We start from the raw sequence: 26,474 nt of genomic DNA, 5'->3' as shown, positions 1-26,474 counted from the left end.
TCATTTAAGCCTGTAAACCTGACTTTTCTCTGGGTCCTCATATTCAAGTTCTGCCTTAATCATGGAAGATTTTGTGGTAGACTTTTTTCACTGAGTATATCAAGTTTTTTTCTCCAGACTTTTCTGTCTCAGTTGCGGGAACATCTGGTTTTCTGTCCTGCAGCTGCTAAGTGTTAACACTTAACAAGGGCAAGTTATTTTTTTAATGGAGCATCATCTTTGTAGTGCTACAGTAGCCTGACCATGTGCACACTTGCTTTTTATAGCACTATAAGGATGTGTATAATACTACAAGAATAACGTGTGTCCAAATTCTCACTGTTCTTTTTTTTAAAATCCCGCAAACCTCCAATCTATCTGTATTCAACTGTTATTTCATGTTATATTTAGATTGTGAGCTCTTTTGTGGAGGGTCTCTTCTGTGTTTGTATAGCACCTATTACAATGGGGTTCTTTTCTGTGATTGTCTGAGTGCAGCAATAATTATAAAAGAACCCAGGATTGTGAAGATATTTTATATAGTTATTGATTCCTTAGTAAAACAGTGCACCTCAAAATCAAGTTACAGGTGCATTAAATAGTACATACTACCTAGCAGTAGTTTTTAACTACTATCTTAGTTCTTATTTTCCATTATAATTAAAACTAAAAAATTGCTTTCTGTGCTACATATTGAAAACCTGGGAATTTACAATAAAATAAAGATACTCTACGTTGTCCCATTTCATTCTTGTGACAAGTAACTATAACACTAGCTGTGGATGTATATCAGTACATCAGTACCCGATAGTTTAAAATCATTAAACAAACATTTATTTCTAATCTATTTGAATGGAAAGCAAATCAAGTGCATCACGAATGGTAAGAAGTTAACTTTTTGAATTGCTGAAAATGAACCAAAAGGGAAAAGGTATTTACTGTTTTTTGTCTTGCTTTTTATGGTTTCTGATTAAATCTTACTTAAATCATGGTGTTAGAACTAATAATCCTGAATACAAACCTAACAAAGCATTTTTTCTTGAGTACTGTATTTTGACAAGTGCCATTTCTTTGTAGTATGATTTTTGCCTTATTTACAATCAGAATTTAATGACCAAATAAATGTACAACATGGGGCTTGTTCAATTTAAAAACTTACTGTATGAATTTCAATATTTAACCAGTGTATAAATATTTATTAGAAAAGGTCTGATGTTTGTACTTCTGTGTGCTGATGGCATTGCAACAGCATTTTAAATGGGTCTGTGAGTAATAGCTAACGTCATTCCATTCAAACAACTAAAAGGCATGAATTTAGAAATGAAAAATATTACTGAAATGACATAATCTAATGAGAATCTCTGTTCATCTGTTGGAATGTAGAGCACAGAACATTCTACAGAACTCGGGTAATATTTCTGAAAGACCAAAGCCTTGAGTATTTCCTATATGCCCGCTGTCACAAGGAATGGGGAGATTATGATGGGTTGTGCTGCTGTAATCTAATAAATAACATTTTTGGTGTCTGATTTAAGTGACCAGAGGACTGTTTTAATACCAATAATCAAATATGTAAAAACTTAATATCTAATTTTGAATTTATAGCTTTAGGACAAAGCAAATCTGTGATTTGATCTGATTCCCATCGTTGGGTTAATGTGGGCTGACTCATGTTCCTACAGAGCCTTAAAGAAAAAAAAATTTAAACAGAGTACTTTTGAATTATAACTTGTTCCATTCACTGGGCAATTGGTTTCATAACCTTTTGTCTCAAAAGAACATTGTGTGTTAGATTATAATCTACTCATTAAAAGTGGATATTGTGGATATTTATTTTTAAAAGAATAGCAGTTACAGCATGTGTTCGGAAACCTAGTGCAGCTAAGTGAACGTGAGAGAAAGCTGCTAATTTGATTATTTGCATTCATCTGGCTACTGAGCTTTTAAATAAACATATAGCATTTAAACTGCATTTACAATTTAATTGAGTTTATAAAAATTACTAGTTAGTTTCACTTGGCAACTTTTCAAATTCTTTTGGAATGTTGGTCTATTTAATTCAGCTTTCAGAGCAGAACAACTTTTGAAAGCTGGCATATTTTGTAACGTGTAAAAATGAATTTATGTAATTTGGCAGGAGCTTCCTGGCAGCTGCTGTTGTGACCACACAGATTCTGACCGGCAGCTAATGCACTAATTTAAAAATACAATCTACCCATTTTTTTTTTTTTTTTTTCAGAGAGCATTCATGCTATTCCATCTTAATACACTTTTCAGTGTTAGGGGCAGATGTGTGCGTTTTATTCAGCATAGGAAACAGGATTAAAACCAATTTAAGGCCAAAACAACTTTTTATTTTGAACATAAAATCATTGTAAGAAGTCAGACCAGATAAGTCAGTTCTTCCTAGTCTTTTGCTTTGGATTAGGGTGCTTTTCATACATGCACTGTTTAATCTAAATCTGTAATTATAATATATTTACATACATTAAAATATGTCTCATCTTAAAAAAAAAAAAAAAATCTGCCATAGGAAAGTCACAATAGCCAAGTACTTGCCTTTTCATCTGTAATTCCAGAATGTTTACTTATTGCTGTCTCATTTTATGATCTACGTTAACTGAAGTGTATTACTGATGTCGTGTATTCCTATTTTTATGCTATATGGAACTGTTCTGTTACTGTATTGCCTGTTATTGACAAGCATCTAGTATAGAGCAGTATTTTCCATAGCTGTACCCTTAACAGTAACCCACAACATTTCTAATAATGTTCAATAAATGTTTTACCTTGTGATTAAGTAGAGCAGTTGTGTGTGTGTGTCATTATTCATACATCACCCACCAGTCCCATTTCTTTTTTAAAAGTCTTATTAATGTCTGCTTTAATGTAGTACCCTAAGCCTTTGGGGCCTCAAGTATGCCCTGTTTTAAGATTTATCTGCTGAGCATGTATTCACAGATTATTATTTATTTATTTTTTTTACCCCACCATTTTGTTGTCATGGCATGAAGAGTTACTGGCTACACAGTTTAATGTGTGAGCCCCATCTATTGATTTGTGGTAACAAACAGATAAAAAAAATAAAAGTTGATTTAAGTAAGTTATGTCTAATGTTCTCTTTGTCACCTTGGTTGTATAGAAAACTTGTTGTATAATTGTCTATTAGTGTTGAGATGCAATTGTATACATGTTGGTAAGGGGCATATGTCCAAAGTCCTGTGCGAATATTTCATCAGCTTGTGCATGTTCTTTATAATGTCAGTTTGGCATGGTATCTATTGCATAAAATTTGTTTCTGTGGCTTGATTAGCATTCCTGTTTTTTTAATACACTCTAAGACATGATATAATTGAAGATTATAATAGTACTTGTTTAGCTCAAGTATTAGGTTTTGGTGTTGAAATGTGAGGGTAGATATGTCTCTGTTGTAACTGGTGTTCAGAAGGTCTGTGATGTACATGCAGCAGCAGTTCTTAACCTTTTTATGGACTCAAGGCACCCCTCAGAAAATACCATCTCTTAGCTTTTATTCAGACTTATTTTATTTTAGACTGTGGAAAAAGAGTAGGACCGTTCTTCTGTTGCAAAGAACTTAGAGTGCAACAGGTCAAAATGTTTTTGATGTTATTTATTCCTGTTTGAAATCTCTGGGTTTACCTTGTGAACCATGTTTAAGTATTTGCGAACATAATGGTGTTAATATTCTGCAGCTCCCCACATACTTAAAGGATCTTTTTTATTTTTAAATGCAACAATAATAAGATCCTTAATAAAAAATAAGATCCCTGGATACTGTAGCATATGGTGTACAGCATCACAATAATAATGCTGTCATTTAGCAATTTTAGTTATGTATCATCTGATACAGAGCATTACTATCCAACTTAGGATCGTGACTTGAATACTAGCGTACCTTACTGGAACTTCATTGGAGTCTATCGCAAAAGCAGCCTTTACATTTTTCTACATTTTGTAGTTAACCTTCAGTTTCATGTATCTTGCATCTCTAAATTAATTTAGTGTTGGTATCTTAGTTATCTACATGTTGTTGTATATTTTATTTTTTAGGTTTATATCCCTCGCAATCCAAAAAGTACAGAATAGTTTACAATAAACTCATGGATAAGATTCCCCAAACAACACCCTAAAATCTGAAAACTCTACTCTTCTCCTCCCCTCAACCACTGCCTGCCTGCCTGCCTGCCCAAAGACCTGCACAAGCACACCCTTCTGCCAGTTTCAACTGTGCCTTCCACCTGACGCTTGCTCGCATCTAGATATGAGAAACTTGTTCGCATCACTCCACTCTGCCCTCCCACCCTGCCACCCTACCTCACCTTCAGGGGAGATTCCTCCCACACCCTCCAGTGCCCCCCCCTCCCAAACCTGCACATATGTTGGTACTTGTTGCCCTAATAAGGCTTGTAATAGTGTGAAATCTTAATTGGCATAATTAAGAAGTGTGGGTGTTAAGAATGTAACTGCCTGACTTTGATTTTGGCCAGGATGCCAAAAATGTATTCTGTAGGTAGAATGCCCTGAAACATGCTAACAATTTTTTTGCGCCATCTATTCTTCCCACTGTGTTCCTTCTGGAATGTTAGATTAGTTTGGGGAATTATAGTTTAATAATATCAAACAACACAAATAGTTTTAACTAACATTCATCCCCATTGCAATAGCAGAGGAAAAAAAAGACATTTGAGAAGTATTTGTCAGATCCTCTGAACAGGAATGAGTTGTGAAGACTACTTCTTCCAAGAGGCCCAGTAATCAGATGCCACCTCTTCCCTTTGGGGAGAGAAGCAGAGGGAGCTGTAATAGAGTCCCGGACTGGACTGGACACTTTTTTGTACAGCAGTGGTTTTCACCCTTTTGCCCCAGCCCTGCCCAGCTCCCTCCCTACATGGACCTTAAACCCCCTCTTTCCCCCCCGCCTTACCTGTCGGAGCTGCCCTGAAGCTGCGTGGGTCCATGTGTATGTGCTGTAGTAGTGTACATGCATATGGTGCCCCTGTCTCACAGCCTTCCTTCTGCTTCCTTTCAGCTCCCTGCAGGCTGGACCTCTGCCAGCCTGCAGGGAGCTCATTGCTGGTAGACTTCATTATAAATGAGCTTTGCCAAGGCTTCACTGAGGTATTACTGTAATTATTTTCGAAACTTCGGGTCCCACCTAGACATCTTTTGCATCCCACCAGTGGGACACTTCTCACCAGTTGAGAAACTCTGTCCTACAGGCCCTCTCTTCATGTTTAGACACTGAGTAGTACTGACTGAGTGATTAAGTGTCTAATCCCAAAATCCATGCATCAGGTCCAGGATAAAAGAGGATATAGTATACTTGAAAGTAGGATCAAGGGGCAGAACAGCCTGATTGGGCAAATGGAGAGGCCTAATGAAAAAATACATGAAGATTAAAAAAACAAAACATGTTTAAAATGACTTCAGATGCTTGGTTTTCTTATATCTTCCCATCTGTTATCCTTGGCTGGGTCCATTCTTTCCCTTTGTATAATTAGACTATAGCCTTTTTTGGGCGATGGAGGGCAGGAAGTTCCTGCTGCCTCACCTAGGTTGTCTCCCGGGGCGCCACACTTCCTGGACACTCAATGATCCCAGGAGGACTTACTCTGTGTTGAAAGGTTAGGCTGCAGACCATTGTAAGGGCAACAGCAAAACTGTTAGTTCTTTACTATAAATAGTTTATGTAAGTTCTTACAAATGAAGTGTTGTTCCCCATCAAAAGCTTCTTATCAAGATACTACCAGCAGTTCACTTACTGTTCGGGCATAAGCTATGGTGCTCAGCCAACAGGGATGTCTTAACACAAGCCTCCTCCACCCCTTCAGCTTGCTGAGCCAAACAAGCAGCAGCTTGCAACTGCATGCACAGGGTCTTCAGATATCCTTCTATTCTAGTGAAGAAAACACATTCCCTGCTTACTCCATACACTCCAGTTTTGCGGGGCTTATTTTTGGAGAGAATGGTGCATGTTGTACACAAGAAAATGTCCTGTATATAACTTAAAATGTGTCATCCAATTTTGTAAAATTTCAGTAGGAATTTTAGTATTTACTTGTAGGAATTTTATTTAATTTTAAGTTAATAATAATATTAACAATAATAAGCAGACAGCATTACAAAGTCATATTATTTTGTAAGAGAAAAATGTTTGAGATGCTGAGAAATTGTTTCAGCTCAATAGAAAGTATCTTGTAATAAGATGAGGTAAAGTCCTTATCCTCCAAAAGAGGAAGAAGATCTGGTAAAACATAATTTCTTCAAATTTATGCACTGCAGAATTGTGTTGAAGAGGTTGAATTCATAGGCAACAGTAAAAGATTTCAGCAGCTGTTGTATTCCATAGATTTACAGGTTACAAAAGCCCTTGTTTTGAGAGCCATCCAGGAGGCCAAACCTGCTTATTGTTTGTAAGCTGTAGAATAAGCAGTTATGATTAATTCTATTCTTTTAAAACATTTTCCATAATGGCAATACCTCAAGTCTTTTCTATTGGAAAAAATGGAAGTTTTTTTTCTCTTAGATGTGCCTGGAAACTTATTTTGTTTCTTGATCAAGTATTATTAGTTGTTGCTTAAAAGCAGCAGGAGTTTTATTGTTGTGCTACAGGTGTTCATGTTGATTTATAGGTAAATAGAAAAGTCCCTTCCATGAGAAACTTATTCATTTCCTTTGAGAAAGTTGATGAGTCATAGGAGTGGAATTTTGACAACACTGGCTTCTAATCTTTGTGAAGAATTGGAAGCATTAATCAGAATAAAGCCTTGGTTGTATTAGCTAGCGCTCTCAGCCTGCCATTTATTTGGAGTTGCTCTAATATACAGTTTAATTATTGGTGCTCTCACCATTGCAGAGATCAAGACTATTATTGCCTGATGGGGAGAGTTTAAGCTTCTCTTTCAATCGGAGAACAAGGATTTGGAATAACCCACTGAATAAAAGGTGGCCAATGTCAGTTTACTGATGCCCACCAAGAAAAATTACCATCCAGGGTCAGGTGGAATTTTGACTCTAAGAGAATGGACAGATGACCACATTAATGAGTAAAAATGGGACAAAGGCTTATTGTGCATCAACTGCTCAGAGATAACTGCCTGTTTGCAGTCTTTTGCCTCAGTAAGCAAAAGCTAAGCCATAATTTTTCCATCAATAAAAGAGGGCTAAGCTGCCATTGTTTAGCATCTACTTACCATGGGATAAGAGCGTGCATGTTGACAGCTAGTGTAAAAAAATGACAAATGGAAAGTCCCTGTTCCCTTTTAGTTTGCTCTAATTTGTTCATTTGTTTCTCTCTTGTTAATTGCAAAAATATGAAGATTCACTCTTGTTTTTAAAACTATTCCTTCTTTTGCTCTTGTTTATTATAACTTAAAATATATATTTATATTATGGTAGTTCCTGAAGGCCCCAGTTCTGATCTTATCAAAGATTGGTAAGAGCGAGTCCTTTCCCTGAAGACTTTCATTCTAAAGACGTTTTCTCTACTTGCTTTCTCATGGTAACCTCTCTGTTCCTGCTATCCCTCCTCATCCCTATACTCTTCACAATGACATTTAGTACCTAGTAGATTGGGGTCAGCAACCTTTTGTTGGCACAGCCAACCCTACTGCAGGCCACAAGTCTTCACTCCCTAGAGGAACCTGTTGCCTGTGTTTTACCCTTATCTCTGTCCTCAACCCCTTTGCAGTGAGGTTAAGAGCAGATGCCGCAGAGCAGCAGGCTCTGCAGCTAAGGGGAGTGCTGCAGAAGGGATGGGTAGTTGGGTGCAGCTTGTGCCATCAGTCCCCTGTGCCAGATTGACCCTTTGCTGGGCCGCATCTGTCCTGTGTCCACCAACCTGAATCTTAGATTTCTTAATTTAGAAAGCTCAGGCTGAAGGGGAAATTAATAGCAGCCTTTAACTACCTGAAGGTTGGTGGGGTTCGAAAGAGGATGGAGCTAGACTGTTCTCCGTGGTGGCAGATGACAGAGCAGGGAGCAACAGTCTCAAGTAGCAGCAAAGGAAGTTTAGGTTAAATATTAGGAAGAATTTTCTCAGTAGGAGGGTAGTAAAATGCTGGAACAGGTTACCGAGAGGGGTGGTGGAAGCTCCATCCTTGGAGGTTTTCAACACCTGACTAGGCAGAGCTTTGGCTGGGATGGTCTAGTTGGGAATGGTCCTACTTTGAGCATGAGTTAGACTAGATGACCTCGTAAAATCCCTTCCAACCCCAACTTTCTGTAATGCTGTGATTCTGTCTCTTACCTATACTTGTGCAGTGACAAAGACCTGGAATTCAAAACTGACTTTCGAACCTTTGGGTATGGAGATTTAGTTAGCCTTGTTAGCCTGAAGTTAGGCAGAAGGCAAGGCAGGGTGGCACCTTGGAGATTGACTGATTGATTCAGAAAAGCATAAATATTGTAGGTGGGAGCTTTCTTTGTCAGATGCTTTCTGAACTGTTGGTATTATCATTACAAGTGGGCTGATAGCCTGACATTTCCTATGATAAGCAAGTGAATATAAGATCTTAAAACTTTGTCGGACTTAAATTGTTTGGGCTAAAGTTTTGTGTGCAGGGTGTCTGCTTTTAATATTGTTATTGATCTTGTTGTTTTCATTTTCAATTAAACAGCTCACCTGCTTCTGAGAAAAGAGGAAAAGTGTTCCTGTGTCCTTGCTTAAAAATATTCAATTGCCTTTTTCCTTTGAATGTTTCTAGCACCTTTTGTACTGAAACAGGGACTTGGAGCAGAGTTAAGAGGTGACTTTTGTGTCAAGAATGTGTCTTTCGTCATCCCATATAAAAACCTACCTAAATGAGTCAAGGTTCCTGTATGGGGAAAAAAAAAACTGCAGGTGAAAACGAAAGTAAAGACTGAACCATAAGGCACAAGAGCACCAAGCAGATGTTGAATGAGTAACATTAATTGTGGTATTTTTGGTTGGTTATTGTGATGTTAGTAATGGTCTTTTGTTGGTAATAATATGAATGTTTACTAATAAAAGTAGCATAACAGGAGAGAAACCATATGGGTACCTATACATGAGCACGGAGGTTGCTCTGATGCACTGGAATTCCAGCGTGTCCGAGCAGACTCAGTCGAGTCTGCTGGAGCGTGGTAATTACCACACTCTAGCAGCGTCCTGCATTTCATTTATCAGCATCTCCGTGCTTAAAAATGGCAGCGAGGTGCTTGAACTAAACCTAAATCAGTTAAGCTTAAATCGGTTTATTGAACTTCTGTCCCAGGTCCCCTCCAGATTCAAGTCAACTCACAGTCCCCCACCATCACAAGTTGCTTTGCACCTCCCCCGCAAACCTCCCCTCACAGTGTGGGTGGGCTAGCCTGTGCCCAAGCTGTCTGTTCCAGCAGAGTGGAGAGGAGTGCACTAGCACCCCCACCTCTTCCCCACTCCACCCCACCCCACCCCACCCCAGCTTCTGGCCTGGGCCGCTGTAGGTATGTGGTTGCATTTTTGGAATCAGAAGTGAATACTTAATCACTTGCTTATCAGTTTAATCTATGCAATTTAGACTGGCATGTGAAGATTGAATTGATTCAGCCTCAAGCTTTTTGACTGTAACTTAGCCCATGAGGCATCATGTAACATACTTCCTGGAATTTGTTGGTCTATACATTCCCTTTTATTGGGGTAGGCAAGGATGATAATCTGGAGGGAATACCTGGTCCTGCACTTTATACCTCTTTCCCTCAGTGGAAGAAGGAACGGAATATCTAGTGATGCCCAGATTTTTTTGGCCTTTAAGCGGTATATCGCTGTGCATCTTAACCAGGCAAAGATTAAGACTGCAACTGAGGCAAAATGGCTGGCTCTTTTTGGAGTTATGAGCAATAATGTATTGAATCACTTCAGTAATTTGTTTTTTCTACAGTGCCAGATGACTTTATTGCAAGAATCAGCATGGGTTTAACCAGCCATACTTATGTCTTTATCTAACTATGGTAATATACTGGTCTTGCTCATTTGGTACATTTTGCTACAAATTACATTAATATAAATGGTGTCTTATCTAGCTGCAGAAACACTGATTTTTTTTCTCTTCACTTGCAGCTTTTACGAGAATTGAAGCACCCTAATGTCATTGCGTTACAGAAGGTTTTCCTTTCTCACAGCGACAGAAAGGTTTGGCTGCTGTTTGATTATGCCGAACATGATTTGTGGGTAAGTGCAGATTTTGACACTTTTGGCATTCATGTGTGACAGATGTGTTTGAGTTTTGTCATTCTCTAAAATTGTAACTGAGGTTCCATTATTAGTCCAATTGTGGTCTTCCATCTAAAATCCATCTACAATGTCATGTGCACCTCAAAACTGGGTGATTAGATTTGAAAACAAGACAGTTGTCCTGTTAGACTGAAATTGAATAAAAAAGGGGATTCTAAATTGTGACATCATAAAATAGAAAAAAAATCCAAACCAAAACATTTTTTTGGCCTCTGTGTTGCAAAATCTAAAACAGCATGGCAGAAAGAGTGTAACTACCTTCACAGAGACATAGTGTTCAGGGGTGGATCTGGGGCTGGAAGGTAGAGTTTCACCCCAGCTTGATCCTTTCTGCCAATGCAAGGAGGAGGGCCCTGGTTCCTCTCTGGGGTGTCAAGGTGGGTAGTGGCTATGAGTGAGCCAGCATGATTTCCTCAGTCTTCCTCTGACTCAGTGCTGATTGTAAGTTGCAGCTTTCTGGTCACAGTGGGTGGATGGGAATATTGCATGGACCACCTGGGAGCCACAACAGCAACATTACCTTATGTGGTTTGGGTTCCCTGCGCTTTAGCTATTGGTGTTGTGATGTGGGCTTTTGCTGGGTGCTGCTAGCATATCTAGGGAGTGTGAGCAGGGCATGAGCTCTAGGAGCCAATTTTGATGGGGGGTACCTGACTGGGGGCCCCATGGAGTCTGCGCTGGGGCTGGGGGTGCACTGCACTCTGATTTTGATTTGGGTACAGATTATCAAGCTCCCCATATGTCAAAAAAATACTTGTATCTGGGGTTTGGGTTCAAAGCCTAAAGAGACTAAATGGTGGCTCTGAGTAATCTGTAATGCAAAGTTTCTCTGAAATCATTCTTATGATTTCTGATATAGCCAATATCAATCCCAGTAGTATTTTATTAGGGTTTTTCAAATTGGAAAGCTAACATTACTAATGACAAGTTTAATATGATTGACAGATTATTGAATGAATTCTAATTATGTTAAATGAAGAGATCTACTTACACAAGATACTATCATAAATCTGTTGCTGGGAAAAGTAAACAGACCATGTACAAGGAAAAAGAAACTACTTCTCTCAGAATAAAATCAAAGGTTTCATTCTGCTATATACACCAGATATAATTAGTTGAGCTTCTGCTATAGTGACAGATTTGCACCCATTCACTTTTCAAGTTTTCTTGATCAAAGTTAAATTACACAAAGAACATAGTTATTCCTCTTAACTGATAACTGAGCATGTTTTATTCCCATTTCATGTAATATAATTTTACATGCGTAGAATTTAATTCGTTCTATGCATCAGTTGAATTTACCTGCTTTTAGGCAAAACCAGATTGTACTGCTGCACTGTGTCATCTTCAAGAACCCTGTTCACAAGTCTTTGCCATTTGAGTGTTTTGGGCATGTAGTGTTCACATTGTTATTTCAAAAATGTCACTAATAGCTTCAGATGAAGAATCACTGTGTTGTAATGCTCTCACCACTCCCTGTAGTCTGGCTATTATTTAATCAAGGTCCCAATTACTTGAGATTTAATGTTTGCTACCCTAGCTTTATATGATCTGGTCTCCTGCTTTCTCATCTCCTCAGTCCTTTCCATGTGACATTATTGCCACCAAAATAATTTCCATTTCCTCCACACCTGATCATGTCTTCCTACTTTTTGAGCCTTTACAAGAATGCCCGCCTCTTTCTTTGTGTAAAGTTAGTTGTATTCAAAGCTGCCTAACTTTTGCCCTTCCCTAACTTCGCCCTTATATCCTCTGCAGTTGGCTTGTGCTTTCCACACCTCTCCAGCATATCTCTTAGCACTTCCCCTTTTGTCTCTTTTGCTCACTCCCAACTTTGTGTCTTTTTCCACGCTGCCTCCTACACATGGAACAGCCTTCCAATTAACGTACGTAAAGTTCCTTCACTCTCCTCCTCCTTCAAAAAAACCCTCCTTAAAATACACTTGTATTGTGATACATTTCAGATATAACGACCACTTGCCATTCCATCTGTGTTGTGTTGTGTTTTGCGTTTCCTGTGCTCTACAGCTTGGGCCCTTAAATTCACTGGGATGGAGAACTTGCTATGTGTTTGGCAGTCTTCCTACTGACCCACTTTCACAGAACTCCCTAAAATAAAATGTGTAATTGTTGGTTGTATATGTCTGAAAAAAATCTTTGAATTGTGGGATAATAGATGTGCTTTGCCTAGCAAGATGTATATCAGAACCAACATTTTTCAAACACAGATGACTAAAAATAGTTATTTCCATTTAGATATAAGCACCTATATCACCTATGTTCTGATTTTCAGAGTTGCTAAGTATGGGCAGCTTTTTCTGGCTTCAGAGAGCACTGAATGCTCACTGGTCAAAAATCAGTTTGCTTTTAATTAAAGGGATTAACTTCAGGCTCCTGTGCTAGAAAATTTTGGCCAGACATGAATAAGGAGGGAATGCTAGATTCTATCATCTTCCATTTGTTTTGTAATACAGTAAAACTTCATCCTATTAATTAAGAAAAATGATGGGTGGAAGTACAACCATTAAAGTCTTTGGAACTGGATGGTAATTGCATGTGATCTAAATGGTCTTTTATTTTGGGCAAGAAAAAACACTATTAATTTTTTTTCAGTGTCTTAATACCAGACTATCACAGACCATCAGATTTGATTATATGTGGGCAGATACAAGTAAATATAAACTTTAATTTGTTAGTAGCTTATGAAGTTGGCATAAGGCAGTGGTGAAGAGAGTTACAATAATTTAAAAATATTTTTGAATAAGTCTTTATTAATATATGGAACATTATCTGTCCTGATTATCAACCAGTCCTAATTACCCCACCCCCACACACACATATGTTTCAGATAATATCAGATAAAGCAAACAAAACAGTCCATATGAAGGAGGAAGAATAATTCAGAGATAAAAAATCCACTGTGTAGTAATTTTTCAACCAACATTTGGTTCTATACTTCAATTCTAAATTTCTTAGTATAATCCACAAATGGATTCCATATATTTTAAAATAAACTCATTCCTTTATTTTATAAATCTGTATGTCAAATAATATGATCTGAGCAAGACTATCTGTTGTTCTTCTGTTGGGGGCATATTGTCTTCTAGCATCTGAAATTTATTTATTTTTTATTCTTTATAAGGTAATTTGCATTCAGATTTGTCTTTTTTGATAAAAATATCTTTAGATAAAAACAATTATTTACTCTACCTGAAGCTGAGTTAATTATAAAGCCACAGGTAGAGTGCTATCCTTTCTTCCACTTGACTATCTCCAGTACACATCTGTTTGCACTGTCCTATGAAATACGCTGTGTTGGGTAAGCCACATCTAAGAACAAGTCCAATTCGTTAAGCCAGGTTCCCACTTCTTTGTAATACTCAGGCTTGACCTTGCTTAATTTTTTTAAATAAAGATTATTTTAAATGTGTGTCTTGATGCCTTATCATTAAGAAACCATTTTTGGCCTATTGCATTTTTCTTAGTATTTTTTTTCAATTCTGTCTTAGCTTAAGGGGATTTTTTTTGTATGTTTGTTTTTTTTCTGCTGTTGTCCACAACTTCCAGAGTGTATCTTAAGCCATTTAAGATCTCTCTTATTAAAATTTGTAAATCATAACTGATGTCCACTATATCTGACTTTCTTTAGTAAGACTTTAAGACTGTTGTAAGAGTGCAATGTAACAAATAGGGATAGGTTCCCACGGTGGTGAGGGAGGGAGTGAGGCTGGGACTAGGGAAGGGACGGGTGCCACTCCCGGGGCTGCAAAAGGCAGCAAGGCGGAGGGAACAGAGCGGCACTCACCCCAGCCCTGGCTGCAGTGGCCCTGGGAATGGCTGCTACCTGCTGCCCACAGCCACTGAGGACACTGTGCTCTGCCTGCCCCACTCACCTGCTCCTAGGCTGTGCCATGCCCTGGTGCAGGCAGCTACTGTCAGCTGCTTCCGGGGCCACTGCAGCCAGGGCTGGGGTGAGTGGGGCCATGGTCCTTTCCTCTCCCCGCACAGACTTACTTATTTGGGTGGGAGGGCATCTCTGCTGATCTCATAAGAGTGAATTTACCTCGCATATAACGATTTATGGGTCTAAGTGTGGTCATCACATAAGAGCGAATTAGCATATAAAGAACCTGCATAAATTGCGGGAAACCTGTACATTTCTTTTTTTTTTTTTCCCTCTTTACCGATCAATGTGGCAACTGCAGTCATGTTGGGGAGGGCCCTTAGCGGGCTGGCAGTCGCCCCTCTGGTGTTCAGGTGAAGCAGCTACCTCCCCTACTTGCATCATCCCCTCCGTTGGAGATGAGGCTCTCCACCTTCCTGGAGGATGTTTGGCCAAACCCTGCTGAGCTAGAACGAGCTGCCCTGGGAGTCCTCCCAGAGGTCTGACCATGCCAAGAGATGCTGGTGAGAGCTGGCAGTCCTTGCTGGGGAGCCCTGTGCGGGTCCCTGCCCCTCTGCCCTTCCTGTCTTGTGGACACCATTTTCACTAGTAGTTGGTGTGAGGGCAGATGCTGCTGAGGTGTCTGCCTTTGCACCCCACCATGTTGCCTGAGGGGGCATCCTGGGGAAAGCGGGTGGGAAGAGGATGCTTAGGCTGAGGCCCAATGCCTGCCCTTCCCTCCTTGCTGTCCTTCCCCGTGATGCTGCGCTGCAGTCCCCACGCCTTCCCCGCCCTGGGGAAGGGGCCCTGCAGGGCTGCCAAGAGGTGGGGGGCTGCAGGCGGGAAAGTCGGCGGTCCTAGGACAGTGGGCACATGTCCGTGAGGCTCCCACACCGCGCTCTCCCTTGCCTAAGGAGCACGGCTACCTGCTTGATCCTGCCAGTAGCATATGCTTGTCTCAAAGATTAAGTCATGCATGTCTAAGTACACACAGCTGGTACAGTGAAACTGTGAATGTCTCATTAAATCAGTTACGGTTCTTTTGGTTGCTCCAACCATTACTTCGATAACTGTAGTAATTCTAGAGCTAATACATGCCAACGAGTGCTGACCTCTGAGGATCAGACCAAAACCAACCTGGGCTCATCTGGCAAGACAGACTGACAGATTGATAGCTATGGAATAGGACTCCAGTTCTACTTTTGTCAGTTTTTGGAGCTGGGGCCATGATTAAGATAATGGGGGAGTATGGTTGCAAAGCTGAAACTTAAAGGAATTGATGGAAGGGTACCATCAGGAATGGAGCCTACAGCTTAATTTGACTCAACATGGGAAACCTCATCCAGCCCAGACATGAAAAGTATTGACAGATTGATAGCTCTTTCTCGATTCTGTGGGTGATGGTGCATGGACGTTCTTAATTGGTGGAGCGATTCATCTGGCGATTTGTCTGGTTAATTCCAATAATGAATGAGACTCTGGCATGCTAACTAGTTATGCGAGCCCTGAGTGGTCAGTGTCCAACTTCTTAGAGGGACAAGTAGCATTCAGCTACTGGAGATGGAGCAATAACAGGTCTGTAATGCCCTTAGATGTCTGGGGCTGCACGTGTGCTACACTGACTGACCCAGCGTGTGTCTGCCCTATGCTGACAGTTGTGGGTAACCCATTGAACCCTGTTTGTGATGTGGATCGGGGATTGTAATTATTCCCCATGAATGAGGAATTCCTAGTAAGTGCGGGTCATAAGCTCATGTTGATTAAGTCCCTGCCCTTTGTATACACCTCCTGTTGCTACTACCGATTGGATGGTTTAGTGAGGTCCTCAAATTGGTCCTTTCATGGTTGGTCACAGCACTGGCAGAGTGCCGAGAAGACAGTCAAACTAGAGGAAATAGAAGTTGTAACAAGGTTTCTGTAGGTGAACCTGTGGAAGGATCACCATGCATCCCCATCCCAATCTGCAGTGGCTGCGTATGCGGGTGCAACAGCTGCGCTTGGGCCTCATGCAGCCCAGCCCTGGGTCAGACTGCTTGGCATGCAGGATCAGTCCCCAGCCACGGGGGGCCCAGGCGCTGAGCAGCCCCAGGGCAGCCCCCGACTCCCATGAGTGGCCTCCTGCACTCCCACTCCCATCCTGTCAGGACCCAAGGGGAGACAAGGAGTGGGGTCCCTGGAGGGGGTGCCAGGGTTTTATCTCAGCAGCATCAGTCCATCACCGGGCCATCTGACCTGCTGTGTGGTGGTGCCCTCCCTCGCTGTCACATCTGAGTCACCCCAGCCTTCCTGCGGGTCGCGCGCCCTGGCATGCCGGTCAACCGGTCCGCTCCTCTCGCTCGTGTTCCTGGGTTTTCCCCCAGCCTCCTCAGCTGGGCTGCGCAGGGGCAGGAAAGGGACCCAGGGTGCAGTGCTGGGGTGTGTGGCTGTTGACTGCCACTGTGGGTGGGCCCCTGTGCTGGCTGGGATGGCTGGCATGGGATGGAGAGGGCCTGTCCAGGGGGTGGGCCCAGCCACATCAGCCCCCAGGGAAACAGCTGGGACCTGAGAGAAACCCCGCCCCCCCATCCCCCCACTGGGAAGGCACTAGCCATGGTGGTGAGTCCTGGGCGCTGCCCTCCGGGTGGATGCTTCTCCCCTCCTAGTGGGCTCGCGGAGCTGGCTGGAGGGTGCTGGGTGCAGCTCCACATCCCCCTCTGGCATCTGTCCCTCACTCTTCTGTCCGCAGAAGGCGAGGCGGAGTCCGGAAGGGGGGTTGGAACCATCTGGAGTTCGGAACCGTTTCCCTTGCCCAGGTTACCAGGTACCTGTTCCTCCACCCCTTGCCTCGCCTTGCTTTGTGCGGGGGGGCAAAAGTTCAAAGACTCATGTATCCCAAGTCTCGTGTGTCCCCCTGCCTATCCAGTTTTGGACTCCACAATTCAAAAAGGATGTGGAGAAGCTTGAGAGAGTCCAGAGGAGAGCCACATGCATGATCAGAGGGCAGAAAACCAGGCCTTATGATGACTGGCTGAGAGCTATTGGACCCTTTAGCCTGGAAAAGTCCAGGCTCAGGGGAGACTTGGTGGCTGCCTATAACTATATAAAGGGTATACATCAGGATCTGGGGGAACGCCTGTTCACCAGAGCACCCTGTGGGATGAGAAGGTCAAATGGTCACAAACTTCTTCAAGACTGTTTCAGGCTGGATATAAGAAAGAACTTCTTTACAGTCCAAGCCCCCAAGGCCTGGAACAGACTGCTGCCAGAGCTGGTGCAAGCACCTACTATGGACTCCTTTAAGAGTCAATTGGACGTTTATCCTGTGATCCCAGCTGAGTTCCTGCCCCTGGGGCAGGGGGCTGGACTCTGATCTTCTGAGGTCCCTTCCAGCCCAAATGTCTATGAATCTATGACTGACCTTGTTTCTTTTTATGACCAGGTAACAAAATGCTTAGATGCAGGAGTCGGGGTAGATGTCATCTACCTAGACTTTAAGAAGGCCTTTGATACGGTATTGCATTCTGCTCTCATAAATCAACTGACAGGCTATGATGTAGATGATCACACAGTCAGGTGGGAGGCAAACTGGCTTAGGGGTTGCACACAGAGAGTGGTGGTGGATGGGTCGATATTGACCTGGAAAGATGTGGGCAGTGGCGTCCTGCAAGTCTTGGTCCTTGGGCTGGTGTTATTCAGTGTCTTCATCAGTGACTTGGATGAGGGCGTAGAGAGCACCCTGTCCAAGTTCACAGATTATACCAAATTATGGGGCAAAGTTAACACACCAGAGGGTAGGGAATGGATCCAGGTGGATCTGGACAGGTTTGAAAAATGGGGAGAATGAAATAGGATGCAATTCAACAAAGACAAGTGCTAAGTGCTGCACCTAGGCAAAAAGAACCACCTACACAGTTACAGGCTGGGGGATGACCTTCTCAGCAGCACAGCAGCGGAAAGGGGTCTTTGACTCCAAGATGAACATGAGTCGTCAATGTAACGAAGTGATCAGCAAGGCTAACTGCACTTTACCGTGCATTAGCAGGTGCATGATGAACAGGTCCAGGGAGGTGATGCTTCCCCTCTATGTGGCACTGGTCAGACCACAGTTGAAGTATTGCATCCAGTTTTGGGTGCTGCACTTCAAGAGGGAAGGAGAGAATCTTGAGAGGGCCCAGAGGAGGGCCACTCACATGGTCATAGGCCTGCAGGCAAGCCCCTACAAAGAGAGACTGAGGGACCTAGATCTCTTCAGCCTTCGCGAGAGAAAGCTGAGGTGATTTTGTGGCTACCTATAAATTCATCAGGGGAGGGCAGCAGTCTATAGGAGATGCTTTATTTACTAGGGCACCCCCTGGAGTAACTAGGAACAATGGCCACAAAATGACAAGCAGATTTAGGTTGGACATTAGGTTGAACTTTTTCACAGTAAGGGTTGCCAGAATCTGGAATGGGCTTCCAAGGGCAGTGGTGCTCTCCCCTACTTTGGGGGGGTTTTCAAGTGGAGACTGGACAGGCACCTAGCTGGGGTCATTTGACCCCAGCGCTCATTCCTGCCCTGGGCAGGGGGTCGGACTCAATGACCTACTGAGGTCCCTTCTGACCCTAACATCTATGAATCTAATATTGAGGGTGGATTAAATAGTAGGCTTCAACTACCTCAAGGGTGGTTCCAAAGAGGATGGAGCTAGACTGTTTTTAGTGGTGGCAGATAACAGAACAAGGAGCAATGGTTTCAAATTTCAGTAAAGGAAGGTGAGGTTAGATATTACAGGCAAATCTTTCTCACTAGAAGCATAATAAAGCACTAGAACAGGTTGCCCAGAGAGGCTGTGAAACCTCCATCCCTAGAGGTTTTTAAGACCTGGGTAAACAAAACCTTGGTGCGGATGATGTAGTTGGGGATGGTACTGCTTTGAGCAGAGGTTTGGACTAGACCTTCTGAGGTTCCTTCCAACCCTAATTTCTATGTTTCTATTACAAGAAATTTATTTATGTTTGCTTATGTTTTGTAGAATTAATGGGTTGGGCTGCAACAGCAACCAGAAATACCTTCCTACTCATCTCTGACAAGGGGATTATTCTTAAATTCATTGATGTTTTAAAGTTGAAATCTTTCATTTAAAATTGCAAAGTTAAAATATGAACAGCAGAATTATTTTAGTGAATCTAAGTTAATGAAGGAGTACTATGTCATGCCATCAGGTTGTTGAGTTTGAGGTCCTGATGAGGATATTGGGTCCTGTCAGTGATTTATGGAATGGTTGTTGAATTGATTTTGTGTCTACAAAGGGCTGCTTTTGAAACTGAACATTATACTGCCTCCAAAACTGGAGATTTTGGAGAGCTTTTATATTGTAGTTCTGCTAACCTTAACCCATTTTTCTTTCTATTTGGTTTTATATGCCTTCAATACTGGCCAGAGTTTTCAAACTAGCCTGGCTAAGGTTAGGGTCCTGAATACACGTTGAGGCACCAAAGCCAAATGACCTGATCTTCAGAGCAGCAAACAAATCTCTGATGTCAGTACGAGCTACATATCACCTGTGAAAATTATGCCACTTGGATTTAAATACCAAGAAGAAATCTTTAGGTTTTGTTGTATGTTATTCTTGGATATATTTCATACAGATGAGAAGAGAGTAAGTATGAATATTTTGATTGCTAGAAACAGGATTTGAGGTTCTATAATCCAGGTAGATCGGAAGAGCGTGCATTTTTCTCAAAATTGCAATTAGTTATTTATATATTACTGATGTTCAGTATAACTATTCCTTCTCGAAACTTTAATCCAGGATTGGATGAGGAGGAGGCTTGTCTTAGATTTAGGAGCAGCCAGATAGAGAATTTAATAGGAAGAATCAAATTTGTGGGGAACTACCCAGCCTGGACATTACTTCAGTGTCATAAAGATTAGTCATGTATAAACATTAGAACAGTAACTTAATGTGTTTTCATTGTCAGCTGGGGTAAATTATTGGGCTTCTCAATGGAACAGAAGTTATATAGGCTTACTGTTGTCTTATTTTGCTTTTCTGTCATATTCTGGAAGGTCTATGATGTACATATTATTCTCTTGGAGCAGTTCTCAACCTCATGACTTTTTCTTATTAAGATTTTTCAGCACTCATATATGATAAAGTCGTATATCATATGACTTACATATTTATTTAGTTTTCATAGCATTTTCTATTTAGTTTTGTCTTTTTCTTTCTGGCTTTTCTGTACGTCTTCAGATATATAGATGAAGATAGAATTGATTTACCTAAAATAAGCTAGTTTCAGTTGCATTTCTGTTTTTTGGATTGCATCTCTTAAGCACGGTGGATTTGATTTCAATCCATTTGATTTCAATCACTAGTCAGGAAGCCTTGATTTTATCATTGTTTTCTACAAAAAGCACATTTTTGTTGTTTGATAATAACCTTCATTAAAATATTCCCAAACAAGATCTCTCTTATGGCCTGGCAAGCCGGCTGCCATGATAGGTTTTCTCTTCTACCATACCGTTCCCTCAATAAATCTCAGATGAGTGGCGAGGCTATACTCAGAAACTAATCCCTCAAGGCTTCAGAAATATTCTGCTCAAAATTTTTCCTTTTTGTTTTTATTGCCCCTCCCTCCTTGCATTTATCTCTAGACTCCTCCTTGCCCAGATCTACTTCACCCAACAATCCTCTATTCATTTAATTTCTTGAAACTGCACTTTTGGAGAGAAGTATGGACTTGACACACAATTGCAGAGAGACAATAGGGCTGATGGGTGGGTAATCAGGTCTGTTATCTCTCATCTCCATATACTGCTGTTAACAAGGATGTTATCTCTGGTGACATATATCCACAGTTTGAGAACTGAAACTAAGTATCACAGAGATCCTTAATGAGGTCTTCTAGATTAAGCACTGATTCCCATTGGGTAGAGTGGTTTTCTTTAATCTTTACTAATTTATAGAGGAGCCTCTGGGAGCCCCATAAGATTGGGCCCCTAAAATAGTCAATGGCCTGTTTTGACCTATTTATAAAACTTTTCTAAAAAAAAGTTACATGAATATATTGTCTCACATAGTATATAATTAGAAGTTATAATCCCTATTCCATCGTGATATCTTTGAGCTTTAACCAGTCTTAAAACTATCTTTGTATAGGTTTATTTTTTTTAAAAAGCATCTTAAAAAAATTAGAGGTACACTGATACATTGGTCCATATTGTATCAGCACCAATACAAGGAAAATTAACAATATTGGCAGTTGGATTTTTTTGGCTGAAGTGGCCAATAATGTTGCTGATAAATGCTGCGTGCATGTGCGCAGGGACAGCATGCATGCAGCCAGGAATGCAGCCCAGCAGCTTGGAGAGCAGCATTCCTGCCACTAAGTCTGTGAGGGGGAAGGGGCAGAAGAGCAGATCGAGGCCGGGGAGGGGAGGTGCTGCACAGTCAGGGTGGGCCAGGGCACAGGAAAGAGCTGTGGCTCGTCAGGGAGGCGTGGGGGCAGTGGCTCAGGGAAGGCATGGGAGGGTACTTGCACCCCCTCCCCCCCCAGATCTGTGCGTGGGGCAAGGGTGGGCTGCCTGCTGTGTACTTGGGCTGTGCTTAGAGTGGGCAGGGGCAGGGCAGCTGGCAGCATTGGGAGGGGGTCTAAGGTGAATTTTGTGTGGCTGTAGTTCCCCGCACCCCCTTCAGTCCCCCTTCCCAGCACTGCCTGCCTTGCCTCTGCTCTGAATGCATCCCATTCCCAGCCCCTCCCACTGGGAAGAGGCTGGCATAGTTTCCAGCTCTGAGAGCGTACAGTGGCAGCCTGTCCTAGCTCCTCTCACAGATCTAAGGGTTATGTATCCCTCTGTGCCACCCTCAGGTTGTGCACAGCAGTGAGAGCTGCCCCCACCTACCTCCCTGACTCCATCCTGCACCCTGCCCCACCCCAGCTGTGCAGTACCTGTCCCTGCCTCTGCTCCAGCCCCACTCCCTCCCTCACCATGGGGGCCTTGATCTGCCCCCCATGACCCTTCCTCCACACACACTTACTGTCCAGATGCTGCTCTCCACGCTGCTGAGCTGTGTCAGCTATCAGATCAGTATCAGCCGATATGGCTGGTTAATATTTGGCCATTGGTAGCGACCCAAAAAATCTTTATCAGTGCACCCCTAAAAAAAACTTAAAATATGATTAAATTAAAAAATAATCTATTTTAAATAAAAAAAATTCCGCTTTTAAAATTAAAAAAAAATCGTCGATTTTTATTCACCATGCTCTTAAACATGGGAATGGGGAGATTGATTAATTACCGTATTTACTTTATTAGAAGACAAGTTTTCTCTCCCCATTTATCATGGTGGAGGGAAAACCCCTTGCCTTACAATTGAGCATGAGGCAGCAGGGGGTGGAGGGGATAGGAGGCTGGCAGCTGCTGGGGCTCCAGCTCTGGCCTGAACCTGGGGTTGGGGCCAGAGCCAACCCAGAGCTGGAGCCACAGTTGCTGTCTGCCCCTCCACGCACTGCCTCTGCATGCCCTGCCATTCCTCCTGCACAGCCCCAAGTCTCTCTTGGCATGACTCCAGCCCATGCCATAGCAGTGGCACAGAATTGGTGCTGCTGTTCGAGCCTGGCCCTGTAGCATCAGCATCAACAGCTGCTGCTGCTGCTGCTACAGGGCTGGGTTGTAACAGCAGTACGGATGGGACAGAACCATGGTCCGTGCCCATGGCTGCAGCAGGAACAGAACCTACTGGCACCAAGCAAAGGTAAGCAGGGAGGGGAGTTGAGCACCTTGTTGTGCATTTGTAGGTGCTTCACAAATGGGTCCAGGGAGGGGATTCTCCCTCTGTATGCGGCACTGGTCAGGCCGCAGCTGGAGTATCATGTCCAGTTCTGGACGCCGCAATTCAAGGGGGATGTGGACAACCTGGAGAGGGTCCAAAAAAGAGCCACTCATTTGATTGGAGGCCTGCAGGGAAGGCCGTATGAGGAAAGGCTAAGGGATTGTAACCTCTTCAGCCTCTCCAAGAGAAGGCTGAGAGGGGACTTTGTGGCGGCATACAAATTCATAAGGGGAGAGCAATATGAAGTAGGCAATGATCTGTTTACCAGGGCACCCCCTGGAACAACAAGGAACAATTGCCATGAGCTACTGGAGAGTAGGTTTAGACTGGACATTAGGAAAAAGTGCTTCACGGTCAGGTTTGCCAGAATCTGGATTGGGCTTCCAAGGGCGGTGGTGCTCACTCCATCCTTGGGGAGTCTTCAAGAGGAGACTGGAAAGGCACCTGGCTGGGATCATATGATCCCAGGTTTGACCCTTTTCTTGCCTGCCAGGGGCAGGGGGTTGAACTAGATGGCCCACTGAGGTCCCTTCCAACCTTAGAATCTATGAATCTATTAGACAGGGGGAAGGCAGACTTCAGGGTAGAGGAGAGGGAGGAAGTGGGGCAGGGACCTGAAGCTGTTGGTGGCAGAAGAAGCATGGAGAGGGGAGGAGGGGAGAATGGGGGAAGGGGGTATCAGGATAGCATGAGGCTGTGGCTGGGGGGTGGGGAACAGGTACAGTAGGGGAAGTGGGGGTGGAACAGGCAGCAGGGGCTAAACTGCCTGCCTCTCTCTGCCTCTGCCCCATTACTGCCCCCCTCACCACATTTCCCCTTACCATCTGCAGCAGTGGGGGAAAGGATTTTAAGATGATCCTTCAATGTTTAGTTTCCCTGTATGGAAAATTATAATAAATTTATAAATTTTCTGTGTGTTCTGTTGTTACACAGCTCACTCTAATTTGTCCTGTACCAACAAAAATATCTGGAACTCCCTTCAGTTTCCTAGGAAAAGAAATTAGAAATTAAATATTAATAAGGGTGAAAGAAATATTAATTAAATCAGGCTGTGTGCTTACATGGCTACTGTGAGTTACTAACTATGTTATTTTGTTTTAAGATAATATACAAAAAGCAACTGAAATATTTCTATAATGTTTCCATTAACAAAAAATGTTAAAACCCAGCTCAAAATGTGAGCATTTCCCTAGCAGCCCTGGGAATCTGAACACTATAGTGGAATCTTTGGGTTGGCCAGACAACAGATTTATATCAGTGGGGAAAAAGGAGCAGATAGATGAGAGAAACTGCTATACCACAGTAATTTGACTTAAACTAATGAAGAACTATCCCTGAAAGAACCAAAGGTAAATCTACAGTGGTGAAAACAATGTTAGTTAATGTTATATGTCTGTGGGTGACCCTGGGGAGCTGTTTGCTTTAGGCCAAGGGTGGGCAAAATACGTACTGTGCATTGCATCCAGCCTGCCAGGCCATTCTATCCGGCCCATGGAGCCCCTCTAAGATTTAGAGAACTATTTACCTACCAGTGGCTTACGAGGAGCTGGCAGCAGAAGGCGGTGGCAATAGGAGCCTCCAGCTGCAGCAGCAAGCTGCTTGGGCTCTGGTTGCTATGCAGCCAACCCCAACCTTGCCTGCCTGGCTCTGCTTCTCCCTCAGCCCTCAGAAGCTTCTGCCTATCAGAGGCTTCTGCCCTCTGGTTGTTCCACAGTGCTCCGTCTGTCCAAGAACGGTAATTAAGAGTGTTTGTGTGTGGGGGGTGGGAAACCTTGGGTGATTGCCCACTCCGTGGGGCTAGGGACTCCAGTCTTGTGCCTCTGTGAGGCTCCTGGCTAGTGTGCCAGGAACCCCACATGGAGGAATGGAGGTGGCCCAGCCTGATGGCATGGGATTCCCCACGGCTTCTGGCACTAGCATACCATTGGGTCAGGACGGGATGGGCCAGGCTGGCTCTGTGTGTCTGGCAGCTGGGAACGGTGTGCTACAGGGCTGGCCCGGCTGGCTGCATGCTGTGCTGTGTGGGTCCTGACATTGCAGCCGGGATCCATGTGGTGCCTGGAGGGTATAGGTTGGGCTGGCCAGCTCCATACTGCACTTCTGGGAACCACGTGCTGCTGGGAGGTGCCTGGTCAGGCCAGGCGGCTCTGTGCTGTGCTGCATGGCTCTTGGCTACAATGCCAGGACCCACACAGCATGTCACAGCCAGCCCAGCCCAGCAGTGCACAGTTCTGGACTGCAGCACTAGGACCCGTGCAGTGCACAGAGCTGGCCTGTCCTGGCCCAGCCATGCTCAATTCTCTAGGTTCCCCTGCCATCAAGCTGGGACGGGATGCGCTGGGCTGGCTCTGTGCAGGTCTCGGTGTTGCAGCTGGGTACCATGGACTGCATGGCTGGGCCAGGCCAGACCAGCTCCATGCTGCGCTGCAGAGGTCTTGGCATTGCAGTTGGGACCTGTGGTGCGGAGCTTGCAAGCCTGGCCCAGCCCTTCTAGGCACCACATAGTTCCTGGCTGCAATGCTGGGGTCCATGCAGTGTGGCACAGAGGCTGCTGGGCTGGCCCTGCAGCACATGGTTCACAGCTGCAATGCTGGGACCCTCACAGACCCAGCCTGGCCCAACAGTGCATTAGTGCCAGGAGCCATGGGGAGTCCTGCGCCATCAGGAAACACAGGCTTCGTGCCCCCATGCATGGTTCCTGGCATTCTAGCTGAGAGCTACACATGGAAGCACAGAGCCAGAGTCCTGTGAGCCCCATGTTGCAGCTGGGAATTGTGGTGCTGTCATGTCCATCCGCCTCTCTGCCCTTCCCCTCCCCCCTGCACACACAGAGCAATCCCAAAAAACCCATACTGCCATATGCCCCCCACATGCCCCCATTCCCCCTCCCCAAAATGTACGAAAGTAAGGCTTAATTTTGGCAATCAGGACTCATAGTAGAGATAAAAGATATCTCTACTACGAGATAACTCTCTATTAGACCAACAAGATTTTTGCAAAAACAAATTCTTTAATTGCAAGCTTTTAGGCACAAACAGGCTTCATCAGGCATCAGAGAAAAGATTGTAAAAGTTCTCCTGGGTAGAAATGGAAGTTCATATTTCATAGGATTTCACAGAGGTGTTAACAGATGGAAAACTCCACTGGGCATTCGGTTCCTAGCTGGTAAGAAGCCTCTCATCTCCTGTGAGGATCTATGATGATTCAGATTACTTTGAAACAAAAACAGGAGCAGGGTCTCAGGTTTCAGGAGGTCACAGTTGCTTCCTGCTTAGGAAAATATGAAGATTTCATTTTTTTAAAAATCAGCTAAATTTCAATATCTTCCATGTGTCGGGTGTACAGGTTGTAGCCGTATTGGTCTAGAGGAAAAGGCAATCAGGGCTCATAGTACAGATGATATCTTTCATTAGACAAACCAGTTTTTTGAAAAAAAAATTCTTTAATTGCAGGCTTTCAGGCACAAACACCCTTCATCAGGCATTGGAGAAAATATTGTACAAGTTCTCCTGGGTAGACTTCATTTTGAGCTTTTAACGCAATCACCTCTCTCTCTCTCTCT

General features: G+C 43.2%; 1 protein-coding gene and 1 long non-coding RNA gene across 8 annotated transcripts in view; one reads left to right on the top strand and one right to left on the bottom strand.

Moving 5' to 3' along the window:
* The window catches only part of CDK19 (cyclin dependent kinase 19), a 211,018-nt gene that overhangs the window by 88,841 nt on the left and 95,703 nt on the right, over positions 1-26,474 (top strand). For 6 of the 7 annotated variants that reach the window (XM_019537912.1, XM_019537909.1, XM_019537906.1 and 3 more), the window contains one exon: positions 10,061-10,171. In XM_019537912.1, coding sequence (XP_019393457.1) covers positions 10,061-10,171 — 111 coding nt within the window. Of the gene's footprint in view, positions 1-304; positions 862-10,060; positions 10,172-26,474 lie in introns of those variants that run through there. The other variant, XM_019537911.1, reaches the window with a different exon arrangement.
* The window catches only part of LOC109311936, a 21,550-nt gene continuing 10,122 nt past the window's right edge, over positions 15,047-26,474 (bottom strand). Inside the window, exons 2-3 of the long non-coding RNA XR_002101662.1 lie at positions 21,119-21,122; positions 15,047-15,166 (exon numbers count right to left, since the gene is read on the bottom strand). This is a non-coding gene — a long non-coding RNA (uncharacterized LOC109311936). The remainder of the gene's footprint in view (positions 15,167-21,118; positions 21,123-26,474) is intronic.

Source organism: Crocodylus porosus, unplaced genomic scaffold (assembly GCF_001723895.1).
Source record: "Crocodylus porosus isolate Cpor-Errol unplaced genomic scaffold, CroPor_comp1, whole genome shotgun sequence".
NCBI classification, from domain to species: domain Eukaryota; kingdom Metazoa; phylum Chordata; order Crocodylia; family Crocodylidae; genus Crocodylus; species Crocodylus porosus.
The sequence above is the reverse complement of the archived record's forward strand: the minus strand, read 5'-3'. Positions and strand labels throughout refer to the sequence as shown.